The 14223-nt window shown below is 32.0% G+C and overlaps 2 protein-coding genes across 5 annotated transcripts; both read left to right on the forward strand.

The window, feature by feature from the left end:
• The first annotated feature begins 634 nt into the window (after window positions 1-634).
• Window positions 635-12693, forward strand: LOC140054320 (uncharacterized). Of its 4 annotated transcripts, XM_072099272.1 has the most exons (4): window positions 662-728; window positions 787-969; window positions 4961-5051; window positions 9166-12693. In XM_072099272.1, exon 4 carries the CDS (start codon window positions 9227-9229, stop codon window positions 12056-12058), a length of 2832 nt encoding a protein of 943 aa, XP_071955373.1. In that variant the 5' UTR covers window positions 662-728; window positions 787-969; window positions 4961-5051; window positions 9166-9226; the 3' UTR covers window positions 12059-12693. The 4 variants fall into 4 exon arrangements, with proteins under 4 accessions (XP_071955364.1, XP_071955382.1, XP_071955373.1 ...); XM_072099281.1 differs by lacking the exon at window positions 787-969 and having other exon boundaries at window positions 636-728; XM_072099263.1 differs by lacking the exons at window positions 787-969; window positions 4961-5051 and having other exon boundaries at window positions 635-728.
• On the forward strand, window positions 5081-7234 carry LOC140054424 (uncharacterized). Its single transcript, XM_072099407.1, has one exon. It carries the CDS (start codon window positions 5088-5090, stop codon window positions 7161-7163), a length of 2076 nt encoding a protein of 691 aa, XP_071955508.1. The 5' UTR covers window positions 5081-5087; the 3' UTR covers window positions 7164-7234.
• Window positions 12694-14223: the final 1530 nt, after the last annotated feature.

The raw sequence follows: 14223 nt of genomic DNA on the forward strand, positions 1-14223 counted from the left end.
TTATAATTAATTTTATATACGGTAATACAGGTGAAAGAAAGTATTTTGTTATATTCTTGAGATTAAAATGAGTAGGCCTACTACTATTACAGGTCAAAGGTCAATAAACTTATTCTTGGTCATTTTCTTGGAAAAGTTCTGAATAGAAACCAATTAATTTGAGATCTATCTACGGAGTTATACATGTACGTCAAAGGTAAAAAATGCCCAAAGTTCGGGTCATTTTTGGACAACGTTTCCATAAGAACGAATATTATTATGTATTCTCCAAATAATCTGACACTAACATTATTTCATTCAATTTTGTTTTCAATGGGTTAAAATATTCAAATGTAAATAAAAAATGTAGTATTACAAAATCAAAACATCAAAATAAAAGAAATAAAATAATAATATAGTAGATAGTCCGGTACCTAAACAATTCCAGGTAATTGAAAAATTATTTACAATACAATAAAAATTATTATTCCAAATCAAAACAAACATTATGATTAATTTGCACTTTCTATTTAGTTCGATAATGGGCCTATTCATGTTCATTTACTGCATGTTATAGCCTAGCCTATTCATAATATTTCCTAGAATAACTTTACGTTTCCCTACTCGACGTGCGAGGCGCACTTTAAACTGAGTAAATGGCGCCCTACTTTTTGCTGTACACGATCGTTCGGAACTCAATCATAACTTCTTTTTCTGCAGATTTTTATGGGTTTCACTTTGAAACAAAGGTAAGATTTATTTTGATTTCTAAATCTATCCTATAGGCGGCTATACTGTACTTTCTAGGCTAAGAATCGTGACGATTCAGGATGATCCGATCGCCACTCACCCAACCAGCCAGCCGCGCTGGACTGCACAGCCGATGCTTGGCTTGATGTGGCTGTCTGTGAGAGCACTCCCTGGTGTGAGAGTGTCTGTGAAGTCTGCCTTGCTGACTAATATAAAAGTCTGTACCTTGGCAGAGACCAGGTAACCGTTTGTATACTACTCTGTACTAGGCCTAGGTAGGCTAGGCCTATTTATATTAATAATAAACAGGCTGTCTGGATCAGGGGGATCTTGCCGTCGTATGTATTCCAGAATCGAATGAATGATTCAGTAGTGAATGGAAATAATGCATTTGATCTTCACAATAATAATTGATATTAATAGAATAGTAACGAAATTAATACATTCATCATCCGTGTACTGTACAGGGATTACGGTCGAAGCGGCCGCCAACTAAAGCGGCCGCTAGTTCAATAACGGTAATCTGTATGGAACGCCGTGTGCGCTTTGATTGTCGTTGTTTTGTAATCTTTGATTGTCATTGTTTCAACAGGTTTTCTTTACCTCGGACGTAAATAACAATCTACATTATTATGTAACTTTTTCTCTTTTTTTTACAGATTGAATGTGATACGCGTACGTTCTTTTAAACGAAATGGCGAATCGATGATTACTTATTTTAACTGTTCTAAATGATATGTTTAATAAAGTCTATAAAATACATTGGGGTGTTTATATTGTATATTAATATAATATAATAATAAGCCCATTATTAAGAATTATATATAAATAAACCAATCAATAAAGTATATCAAAATATATAAATATATTAAAGATGTATTGTCCCTTGAAACACAAAAAATGAAAAAAAAAAAATTCTAAATTTAAATTGGCCATATCAAAGTAATATTAAAGTTATTCACTTTAAGTCGAAAATTCGAGCCAAAAACAGCAGTTTACGTAATTAACAGGTAAATTAAATAGATTACATTTCGTCTGAGAAATCGTCGCAAGCGAAAGTAAACAAAGATTTCAAACCATGAGTATGCATTATGCATGATGCTAATTAGGATTGTTTACAACTTGAGAAGGTGTTTTCACACAGATTGCGAGGAAGTTTTATGATTATGCATACAGAGTAGCCAAACAAGCGCATTGCATTATGGGATATGTTTTGATTGAAAACTTTGACTGGAAGTCAAAGTTATTCTTTGAACAAAAAAACATCTGTATTTCGGTTAAATTATTTTTTTTTAGACTAATTTTTGGTGAAAGTTAATAACTATTATGATACTTCAAAATGACCCACTTTTTTTCGAAATTAAAAAAAAAATTTTTTTGGGGAATTAGTCAAAGGGACAATACATCTTTAATAATTAAAAATATTTGTTATTGTATATTAATTAATTAGTAAAGTAACTAGTAGTGTTCGCAATCATAATTTAATTACAATAACATGATGACAGCAATTTATTTAATATTCTACACTATTTTATTACTTCAGATATTTAAATATTGATCAATTGAAAATGAGTTTTAAATACTAAAATAAGATGAAAGTGTCTGTTTGATACGGTAATTAATTACGCGAATTTCTGCTAATAACTCGACTGACGGCCAGCAATAGTGCTGCTGCACATTAGGTGCGCGTCCCATGTTGCTTTATTGAAAACACAAACAATGTATTACAATGGAATAACACTTAAATGTATAACACACCCTATTACTAATAATAAAAACCAAGATTCGATAGTACCTGTAAATGAGAATTATAATAAATATTCGGCAATACCGTACGTAAATTATTATTGCAATACTGTATAAAGATTCGATAGTATGTAAACAAGATATAAATATTCGGCAATACCGTACGTAAATTATTAATGCAATACTGTATAAAGATTCGATAGTATGTAAACAAGATATAAATATTCGGCAATACCGTACATAAATTATTATTTAATGCAATACTGTATAAAGATTCGATTAAGTCTGTAAATGAGATATCAAGATTCGGCAATACCGTACGTAAATTATTAATGCAATATTGTATAAAGATTCGATAGTATGTAAAAATGAGATATAAAGATTCGGAAATACCGTACGTAAATTATTAATGCAATACTGTAAAGATTCAATAGTATGTAAACGAGATATAAAGATTCGGCAATACCGTACGTAAATTATTAATGCAATACTGTATAAAGATTCAATAGTACATATGTCAAATGAGATATCAAGATTCGGCAATACCGTACGTAAATTATTAATGCAATACTGTATAAAGATTCGATAGTATGTAAAAATGAGATATAAAGATTCGGCAATACCGTACGTAAATTATTGCAATACTGTATAAAGATTCAATAGTATGTAAACGAGATATAAAGATTTGGCAATACCGTATACGTAAATTATTAATGCAATACTGTATAAAGATTCGATAGTATATAAACGAGATATAAATATTCGGCAATACCGTACGTAAATTATTATTGCAATACTGTATAAAGATTCAATAGTATGTAAATGAGATATAAAGATTCGGCAATACCGTACGTAAATTATTAATGCAATACTGTATAAAATTCGATAGTATGTAAATGAGATATTAATATTCGGCAATACCGTACGTAAATTATTATTGCAATACTGTATTGCAAACTTAAATCAACAATCACAATCAAAGATTAAAGCGCACATGGCGTTCCATACAAATGACGATATTAAACTGGCGGCCGCTTTGGTTGGCGGCCGCTTCGACCATACTCCCTGTACAGTACCTATTATTATAATATATAAGGTTAGAAATTCAACTCTTCCGGACCGGACATCGTTGGTGCTGACCCGATATGTCTGGTTTTCTAGAAATTCTGGTATTCGGAATGTGTTTTCGTTTCGTTTCGTGGTTATTTGGGAGAGTTTCTGGTTTTAAGAGATTCCGGTATTGGGAATGGGAGAGTTTACTGTGTACATTAAGAAGCAATTCCAAGCAGTTGGCTGCTCTAATGGTTGGTAGAAGATTTGTTGCTCTGGTAGTATCTGGTGGTGTTTAGTAAGTAGGCCAGCTTGACCTTTCCAGACTACTATTTTAGTATTGATATTATAAAAAGATGGCACCGGAATAGAGGTGTCCCATTCATTAATTTAGTGGGCTAATTTGTTAGAATACTGCTGCTTTTGTTCTATCTTATCTTTTGTTTGGTGCATTATGTTTAGAAACAGGCAAACGCCCTGCAAAGAGCAGAGTTAAACTAGAATTGATTAAAAGTTCCAAGTTATATTATATTTATTCTGATGTTTGCGGTACAGACCACATATATTTAGGTCTGAAAAGAACTATTGAGTTTCTCGATTAAAGTATTTTAATCAATTTCACAGCAACGTTGTCAGTGGGTTTGTTGTGGGATTTGTATATATTACAGTATAATATATAAATTATCTCAATTTCCACATTAAATCGACGGTACATACTACAGTTCACTTCACCTTTATAGCACAACTGTTCACCATAGTTCCACTTCATCGTCTTCGTAATCAACCACTCATTTACTAAGGTGATTTCTGCCTATATTCCATGTTTCACAACCCATAGCACCTCCAACTGTTAATGCTGACGTCTACAACTCACAGCACTCCAACTATTAATGCTGACATCTAGGCCTATGCTTCTTAGCTCTTGAATGGCACTATTAGTATTATAACACAGACAAATATATCCCACAGAAGGAGGTCAGATGTTGTTGTTTTCCTTTGTTTTTACAATTGTATCATGTCTTTCCATTCAATCTTAGCTGGATGATAGGTAATATTCTGTTGCATGTACTTAGTGTTATAATAGATTCTTTAGAAGAATACAAGTCTGCAATGTTGAATATCTTTAAAACTATGTTCATTGGACCAACATTCCTTGCAAACTATATTTTATTTTTATAATTTATTCATTTTTTATTTATTTTTACATACACAATTCTCTCTCTCAGCCAGCAGCAAAGACAATGTGATTGTGTCATGTGATGAGTCATATAAGCTGTAAGCTTTTCAATGACCCAATATCATCAAACAAGTACAGTAATAGACACCCGGGCCTCTTTACATAAAACATAATACACCACACACCCTATCATTATCGGGGTGGCTGAAAACAGCACCTGATCCAAAACAGTAAGATCTTATTTTTTCTTTTCTGTAGGCCTAGGCCTATATGGACAGATCTGCACATACTGTATCAAGTCAAAGCATGGTGATGGAAATGTGAAGAGAGTTTTGAAAGAAGGCATACTGTACGTTATCTCATTGGTGTGTTGGTGGACAGTTATATGACTTTGTGCTTTTTATTTACACAAAATAGATATTGTAAATATACTGTAATAATACAGTTTAAAAAAAAAACTTTGCACAAGATCGTAGGATTAAACGAAAAAAACATGAAGTACAAATGTGAACACTGTGGAGATAAATTTGAATTCAGTGATCTGAAGGTACATTTAGGAATACATACACAGATAGCATTAAAATGTGAACATTACCAACAAGAGACAATATTGTATAATGAAGATGATTTTAAAACACTTTTTTTAGTAAGAGTAGATAAACAAGACAAAATAAATGAAAATCAACATTGTGGGAGGAATTTGAAAATGAACACAGCTGAGAAATCTTTTGAATGTGAACATTGTGGGAAGACATTTAAAGAAAGTGGAAATTTAGAAACACATTTGAGAATACATACAAGAGAGACACCATTTGAATGTGAACATTGTGGGAAGAAATTTAAAGAAAGTAGAAATTTAGAAACACATTTGAGAATACATACAAGAGAGACACCATTTGAATGTGAACATTGTGGGAAGAAATTTAAGGATAGTGGAAATTTAGAAACACATTTGAGAATACATACAAGAGAGACACCATTTGAATGTGAACATTGTGGGAAGAAATTTAAAGAAAGTAGAAATTTAGCAACACATTTGAGAATACATACAAGAGAGACACCATTTGAATGTGAACATTGTGGGAAGAAATTTAAGGATAGTGGAAATTTAGAAACACATTTGAGAATACATACAAGTGAGACACCATTTGAATGTGAACATTGTGGGAAGAAATTTAAAGAAAGTGGACATTTGAAAACACATTTGAGAATACATACAAAAGAGACACCATTTGAATGTGAGCATTGTGGGAAGAAATTTAAAGAAAGTAGAAATTTAGCAACACATTTGAGAATACATACAAGAGAGACACCATTTGAATGTGAACATTGTGGGAAGAAATTTAAGGATAGTGGAAATTTAGAAACACATTTGAGAATACATACAAGAGAGACACCATTTGAATGTGAACATTGTGGGAAGAAATTTAAAGAGAGTGGAAATTTAGAAACACATTTGAGAATACATACAAGAGAGACACTATTTCAATGTGAACTATGTGGGAAGAAATTTAAAGGAAGTGGAAATTTAAAAAGACATTTGAGAATACATACAAGAGAGACACCATTTGAATGTGAACATTGTGGGAAGAAATTTAAAGAAAGTGGACATTTGAAAACACATTTGAGAATACATACAAAAGAGACACCATTTGAATGTGAGCATTGTGGGAAGAAATTTAAAGAAAGTGGACATTTGAAAACACATTTGAGAATACATACAAAAGAATCACCATTTGAATGTGAACATTGTGGGAAGAAATTTAAAGAAAGTGGACATTTGAAAACACATTTGAGAATACATACAAAAGAGACACCATTTGAATGTGAACATTGTGGGAAGAAATTTAAAGAAAGTGGACATTTGAAAACACATTTGAGAATACATACAAAAGAGACACCATTTGAATGTGAACATTGTGGGAAGAAATTTAAAGAAAGTGGACATTTGAAAACACATTTGAGAATACATACAAGAGAGACACCATTTGAATGTGAACATTGTGGGAAGAAATTTAAACAAAAAGGAAATTTAAAAACACATTTGAGAATACATACAAAAGAGACACCATTTGAATGTGAACATTGTGGGAAGAAATTTAACCACAAGGGAGATTTCAAAAAGCATTTGAGAATACACACAGGAGAGACACCATTTGAATGTGAACATTGTGGGAAGAAATTTAAAGAAAGTGGAAATTTAGAAACACATTTGAGAATACATACAAGAGAGACACCATTTGAATGTGAACATTGTGGGAAGAAATTTAAAGAAAGTAGAAATTTAGAAACACATTTGAGAATACATACAAGAGAGACACCATTTGAATGTGAACATTGTGGGAAGAAATTTAAAGAAAGTAGAAATTTAGAAACACATTTGAGAATACATACAGTACAAGAGAGACACCATTTGAATGTGAACATTGTGGGAAGAAATTTAAAACAAGTGGGAATTTGAAAATTCATTTGAGAATACACACAGTAGATACACCATATGCATGTGAACATTGTGAGAAGAAATTTAAACAAAGTGGAAATTTAAAAACACATTTGAGAATACATACAAGAGTTACATCATTTGAATGTGAACATTTTGGGAAGAAATTTAACCACAAGGGAGATTTCAAAAAGCATTTGAGAATACACACAGGAGAGACACCATTAGAATGTGAACATTGTGGGAAGAAATTTAAATTAAGTGGAAATTTAAAAACACATTTGAGAATACATACAAGAGAGACACCACTTGAATGTAAACATTGTGGGAAGAAATTTAAAGAAAGTAGAAATTTAGAAACACATTTGAGAATACATACAAGAGAGACACCATTTGAATGTGAACATTGTGGGAAGAAATTTAAACAAAAAGGAAATTTAATAACACATTTGAGAATACATACAAGAGAGACACCATTTGAATGTGAACATTGTGGGAAGAAATTTGAAACAAGTGGGAATTTGAAAATTCATTTGAGAATACACACTGGAGAGACACCATTTGAATGTGAACATTGTGGGAAGAAATTTAAACAAAGTGGAAATTTGAAAATGCATTTGAGAATACACACAGTAGATACACCATATGCATGTCAACATTGTGAGAAGAAATTTAAAGAAAGTGAAAATTTAAAAATACATTTGAGAATACACATAAGAGAGACACCATTTGAATGTGAACATTGTGGGAAGAAATTTAACCACAAGGGGGATTTCAAAAAGCATTTGAGAATACACACAGGAGAGACACCATTTGAATGTGAACATTGTGGGAAGAAATTTAAACAAAATGGAAGTTTAGAAAGACATTTGAGAATACATACAAGAGAGACACCATATGGATGTGAACATTGTGGGAAGAAATTTAAAGAAAGTGGAAGTTTAAAAAGACATTTGAGAATACATGCAGGAGAGACACCATTTGAATGTGAACATTGTGGGAAGAAATTTAAACAAAGTGGAAGTTTAAAAAGACATTTGAGAATACATACAAGAGAGACACCATATGGATGTGAAAATTGTGGGAAGAAATTTAAAGAAAGTGGAAGTTTAAAAAGACATTTGAGAATACATACAAGAGAGACACCATATGCATGTGAACATTGTGGGAAGAAATTTGGACAAAGTGGAAACTTGAAAAAGCATTTAAGAATACACACAGGAGAGACACATTTTGAATGTAAACATTGTGGGAAGAAATTGAACCATAAGGGAGATTTGAAAAAGCATTTGAGAATACACACAGGATTGAGGTTGAGAATGCACAAAAGAGGGACACCATATAAATGTGAACACGGTGTAAATAAGTTTAAACAAAGTCGGAATTTGAAAACACATTAGGCCTATAGAGAAGAGAGACACACCATATGAATGTGAACTTTGTGGAAAGAAATTTAATCTACATAAAGAGTTTTGTGAAATCTGTAATTTTACCAAAAATTGAAGTTTTCCAACCAAAAAAAGGCAAATTTACAGCAATTTCAATTTTAGTTTTCATAAATTGCCACATTTTATAGTTTTTCTAGTTGAGAATGATTGCAACAGGTTTTTTGGGAGTGTGAAATCTGTAATTTTCTCAAACCCTACATTGTAAGTTATATAGTGATATAGTTATAGTTTATTAAAAAATCAAGATTAACATTTTAAATTAGATTTATTTATTATAACATAGTGTAAAAGTTTAAACTGACACCAAATAATCTGAGGGAAGCCATCATTTGATGTTTTGGTTATACATTACTCTAATGAGCAAAATAATTGTTAGATAAATCGATGTACATCGTATTAAACAATAAATATTAAGATCAATCCATTCTTTATTCTGTGAGGTCAGCTTCACCATGGCTTCGTGTCTGACTTAATTAAAGTTGTATGACACTTTGGCCATAAGACCTTGTTTCTTCTAGAGAAAATGGTTGAAAATGTGAAACACAGCATAAAATAATTTCTCTTTTTTTTGTTAGGAATGAAGTAACAAGACGATATTTCAAGAAGAGTGAGTTTATTCAGAAAAGAAGAGAGAAAATGAATCCAGAAATATTGCAAAAGAATGAAAGACTCCAGGTAGTTGATGAAAAACTACACTATGTGTGGCACTGCAAGAATTGTCCAAAGACATTTGAAACTAAAGAGACACTTAAGAACCATAAGGAAAATCAGTGTTATGCTGATGACAGGTTGTTAAACTGTGATGAGTGTAAGGACAAATTTAATGACAAACTTTCTCTAATGATGCACAAACAAACACATGCCAAGATCAGGAACATACCATGTACAAAATGTGACGTCAAATTCTCATCAAAATATTACCTTTATCTACATCAGCAGAGTATACACAAACAAGGATCAAACCCTTTTCCATGTTACATATGTAATGAAACATTCACTTATAAACTTGACAGATCTGCACACATCAAGTCAAAGCATGGTGATATAAATTCATATTACTGTTACAAATGTGAAAAGAGTTTTAAATCGCGTAATGAATTAAAGAATCATAAAAAGACAACTTGCAAAACGTATGACTGTAATTTATGTGATATGAAGTTTTCTGAAAATTCTCATCTTAAAAAACATGTACGTAACAATCATATGAATGGAAAACCTCACAAATGTGAGTTTTGTGAGGAACGTTTTGTGAAGAAATGCGAGTTACTTGTTCATGAAAGAATCCATGGAAAAGAAAAGGTGTTTCAGTGTGAAATATGTTTGAAGCGCTATTCGAGTAGGAAAAGTCTGAAATGTCACCAGCAAGTTCATACTGGCAAACCATTACCAACATGTAAAGTCTGCAATTGCACATTTCTAATAAAAAGCCAACTTGCCAAGCATGAGATCACTCATACTGAAGGAAAACCATTTAAATGTGATATTTGTCCAAAACGATATACTACGAAATTCCATCTTCAAGAGCACATGCGTGTTCATTTGAAAGATAAATCCTTTCAGTGTGAATATTGCGGAAAAATATTTCCATACAAACAAAGTTTAAAAGTCCATGTGCGTAGTCACACCGGTGAAAAGCCATATAGCTGTCCTCTTTGTAATTTGAGGTTTTCTAACAGTAGGCCTTATAAAAATCATAAAAAACGTTGTACTGATACCAAAAAAGTAAGGTTAGGTGACCACAATGATAATGACACAAATTGTCCTTCAGATGATCATAAAATTGCTAGTACTCTTGTAACTAATTTTAGTTCTGGTGACGATTCATCAGTGATTCAGTTTGAAGTTGTTGTTTCAGATACAAATACTATTTCAATGCCTCAAAAAATTGAAATCAAAGCCAATAAATGCAGTAAAAAAATTTCTCCAACTGACAACCAAGAAACTCTTAATGATGGTTGTGTTTCAACAGAGGAGAATTCTTCTCAGAACCAATGTCAACAGTCAGAGGTTATGTTATCGTTAGCAAAACTCCTTCAGAACTTTTCTGAAAATATTTGTAAACCTGATTATGAACATACTTGTACACAAGTAACTAGAATTAATGTTGGAAAAAATGTGGATACTAATTGTGAAGAACTGCAGAGTAACCTTATGAAATCCCTTGACCAAACTTTCAAGTGTGTTCACAAAGGGTTTGAAACAACAACAGTATCAGACAAAATTGTTGACCTTGAAAAAGTACTTAAAGTGTCAACAAACTCTGAAATTGTTCTAGAAAGTGGAAACATTTTGCAGAATACTGAGCTTGAAAGCCCCAAATTGCAAACAATTGGCGAGACATTGGTTGAAGATTTAATTGTGGTTATAAATGACAAAGATGTAAGAAATAGCTATGAAGAGAAGGATGTGATTGCTGAAATTAAAGATATATCTAATATTAAGAGCACTGTATCTTCAGAAGGACATACAGTTTCTGAAAATAATGACAAAGTCTGTATATGTAGATACTGCAAAAGTGTCTTTCAAAATAGATACAGATTGAATCAACATAATGCCACCTGTCAGTGTCATGGTGGCAAGAAGATTAAGTGTCAAGAATGTAAAGAGACATTTCCTTCTTTTTATTTTCTCAACAAACATGTTAAACTAAATCATGTTGGGGTAAAAGCATTCACTTGTGATAAGTGTGGTGAAAGCTTTATTGAAAGAAAAGACTTTAATATTCATATTCACAATTGCATGAAAATGAATGTTCCTTCACAGTTGAAATCGCACGTGACATTAAAAGAAGGAGAGGATCAAAGCTATGTATCTGTCTATTTATGTAAAATCTGTAACAAACATTTTATGTATAGAAAGCAACTATTAGAACACGAAGAGAAACATTTACCGCCTGCAAAGACATCCAAAACCTCAGAAATATTTGAATGTGAAGAGTGCTCAAAAGTTTTTGAAAACAGAAGACGAATGAAGTGGCATCAGCGTTTGCATAAGTATGGGAGGCCATATGTATGCAAGATCTGTGGGAGAAAGTTTGTTGAAAAGTGTACATTGGTGCACCATGAGAAAATTCATGAAGAAGGATTACCTCACCAGTGTAATTTGTGTCCAAAAAGATTTGACACAATAGGTCACCTGAAAGAACATTTTCTAGTTCATTCCAAAGAGAAGTCGTATCAATGCGAGACTTGTGGAAAAATGTTTGGCTTAATGAGAACATTAAAGAGACATGTCCGTGTTCACACAGGAGAAAAGCCATATCAATGTAGCATATGCAAAAGACGATTCCCAGATGCCGGGAAGGTTAGAAGTCATCAGAAGCGTATTCACACTGAACATACTGATGCATGTGTATTAAAAGTTGATGATAACATTGATGCAGAGGCAGAAACAGAAGTTGTACTTAACCGCACTTGTGATGAGACTGTTTTTGTATCAGAACTCATTGAAGTTGTTCCTAACTGCTAATAGAATACAGATAGAGAGTAGTAGAGTATAGATAAGAGATTTGTTAAGACTTTTTTGAAAAGCTAAGATCTTTATCGACTGACTGCTTGATTGACACTATCGGACATTTTATCCATTACGGTATTGTTATGTAACACAGAAAATCTGTTTCTATTTTATTACTTAATGTATAAACATCATGAATGTTTATGAGATATTTGCATGAGTTGAAAGATTGAATGTTTCATTCAATGAGACAGAGCTGAGTTGAATGGAACAAACAATCTTTCAATTTATTTAAATATATAGCATTTTTTTAATTTTGTGTAATGTAATTGGCTGTTGGATATAAAATGCCACAAATAAATAAACATTTTGCCAATGTGCTGGCTGTGATGTTGATTGGAACCATAGAATATTGCTCAAATCAAATTGAGCTGAAACTGTTCTATGAAGAGTAATTCGCTCCTTAACGAACCATGAGTTGAGTGCGGTAACATTTTTAATCATTGTCAATCAAAATTAATGTCAATGTGTTAGTTTTAACAGTTAGTATTTTGTAAGGAGAAGTGCTCAAAGGCTTTGTATGATTTTTAATTTCAACCTTTGATATAATGACATAAATAATTCTTGTTAGAGTATTTTCATTAAAACAAATGAGTACACTTTGACTACATATTCTCAATTATTTTCAGATTCATCCTGGCAAATGGGGTGTCTCGAAAACAGAGACCTCGAAAACAGAGACCAGAGACCCAGGGTCTCTGTTTTCGAGAAAATCTCGAAAACAGAGACCCCCACTAAAACGTCTCAATATTACGTAATATAGGGGGTCTCTGTTTTCGAGTTCTCGAAAACAGAGACCCCACTAAAACGTCTCAATATTACGTTATATAGGGGGTCTCAGAGATCCCCTATATAACGTAATATTGACTTAATATTGAGACATTTTAGTGGGGGTCTCTGTTTTCGAGAACTCAAAAACAGAGACCCCCCTATATTACGTAATATTGAGACGTTTTAGTGGGGTCTCTGTTTTCGAGATTTTCTCAAAAACAGAGACCCTGGGTCTCTGGTCTCTGTTTTCGAGACACCCCTGGAAAATACTATCTGACAACAGAAGTTTTAAATTTGATATTGATACATACATGTCTTTATTTGTCAATTGAATGCACAACAAATTACTGTCAGATAAAATTGAACCCTCGAAGCCCAACATGGCTTGTTACAACAAGTAGATAGGGGCCAATACTTATAAAAATCACAACTAAACACACAGAACCAACAGAAGTAATATTAAAATACTAATACTGTATTGAAAAACATAAATTATGAAATTGTACCTTAAAAAAAATTATTGTTATTACTTGTATAGCACACATTATACAACATTTAATTATAATCAGCGGCGCTTCACATCAATCGGTATTGTAACATTATTTGAAATATAGTGCTTTTAAATGTTTTTTAAACTAAAAATATTTGTGAATGATATGAAAGTTGATAACTGAATGTTTTTTTTATGAAGATATTTGTTTTCTGTTTTTACTAAAATTAGTGTAAATAAAAGTCTCTTGTATTTGATAAACATATTGAGACCTACTTACCATTCAAATATCAGCATACTACTGCTGTACTTACTACAAATCTGAACTAAAACTGGAACAGATTTGAAATTATTAAATTAAAACATGCTGTTCTTTGATAAAACTTAACTTTCTGCTGTTTATACGTTTTAAGTAAATAATAGTTCGCAATATCTAAAAAAACCTATTGAGAGTACAGCTGACCAATCAAATATTAGGATTTTAAAAGGTCAAGTAAACAATAAATAATTGACAAAATAGTGTCAAGCATAGATATTGTAACATTTGGGATAATCATGAAAAAATTAAAGTTTTGCCGATGTAATAGTTTCAGTCACACTGCAGCAAGACTAAATTCCATTTAAGATCCGGATGAATACGTTTATTTAGTCTGTTTGTTTTTTTTATTGACAAAATAAATGCCGAAAAGACAATATGAAAGAGTTAATTACACTGAGTACACCCCACTATATGTATGAACTATCACCTATAATTGTTCATATAAACCTATTGTTAATTTGATGACGCAGTCCTGAGTCTTCTAATATTTAAAGTTCCTCTCGGATCTGAGCCAACCGCAATGGTATGTGGTAAGTGGAA

Source organism: Antedon mediterranea, chromosome 1 (genome assembly GCF_964355755.1).
Source record: "Antedon mediterranea chromosome 1, ecAntMedi1.1, whole genome shotgun sequence".
Classification (NCBI taxonomy): Eukaryota; Metazoa; Echinodermata; class Crinoidea; order Comatulida; family Antedonidae; genus Antedon; species Antedon mediterranea.

Excerpts from the sequence above, each read along its gene's own strand:
- LOC140054320 (XM_072099263.1), top strand. The coding sequence starts at position 706 with ATGGGTTTCACTTTGAAACAAAG. Across the intron at positions 729-9,165 it reads GGTTTCACTTTGAAACAAAG|GAATGAAGTAACAAGACGAT; the intron begins GTAAGATTTATT and ends TTTTTTTGTTAG.
- LOC140054424 (XM_072099407.1), top strand. The coding sequence starts at position 5,088 with ATGACTTTGTGCTTTTTATTTACACAAAATAGATATTGTAAATATACT.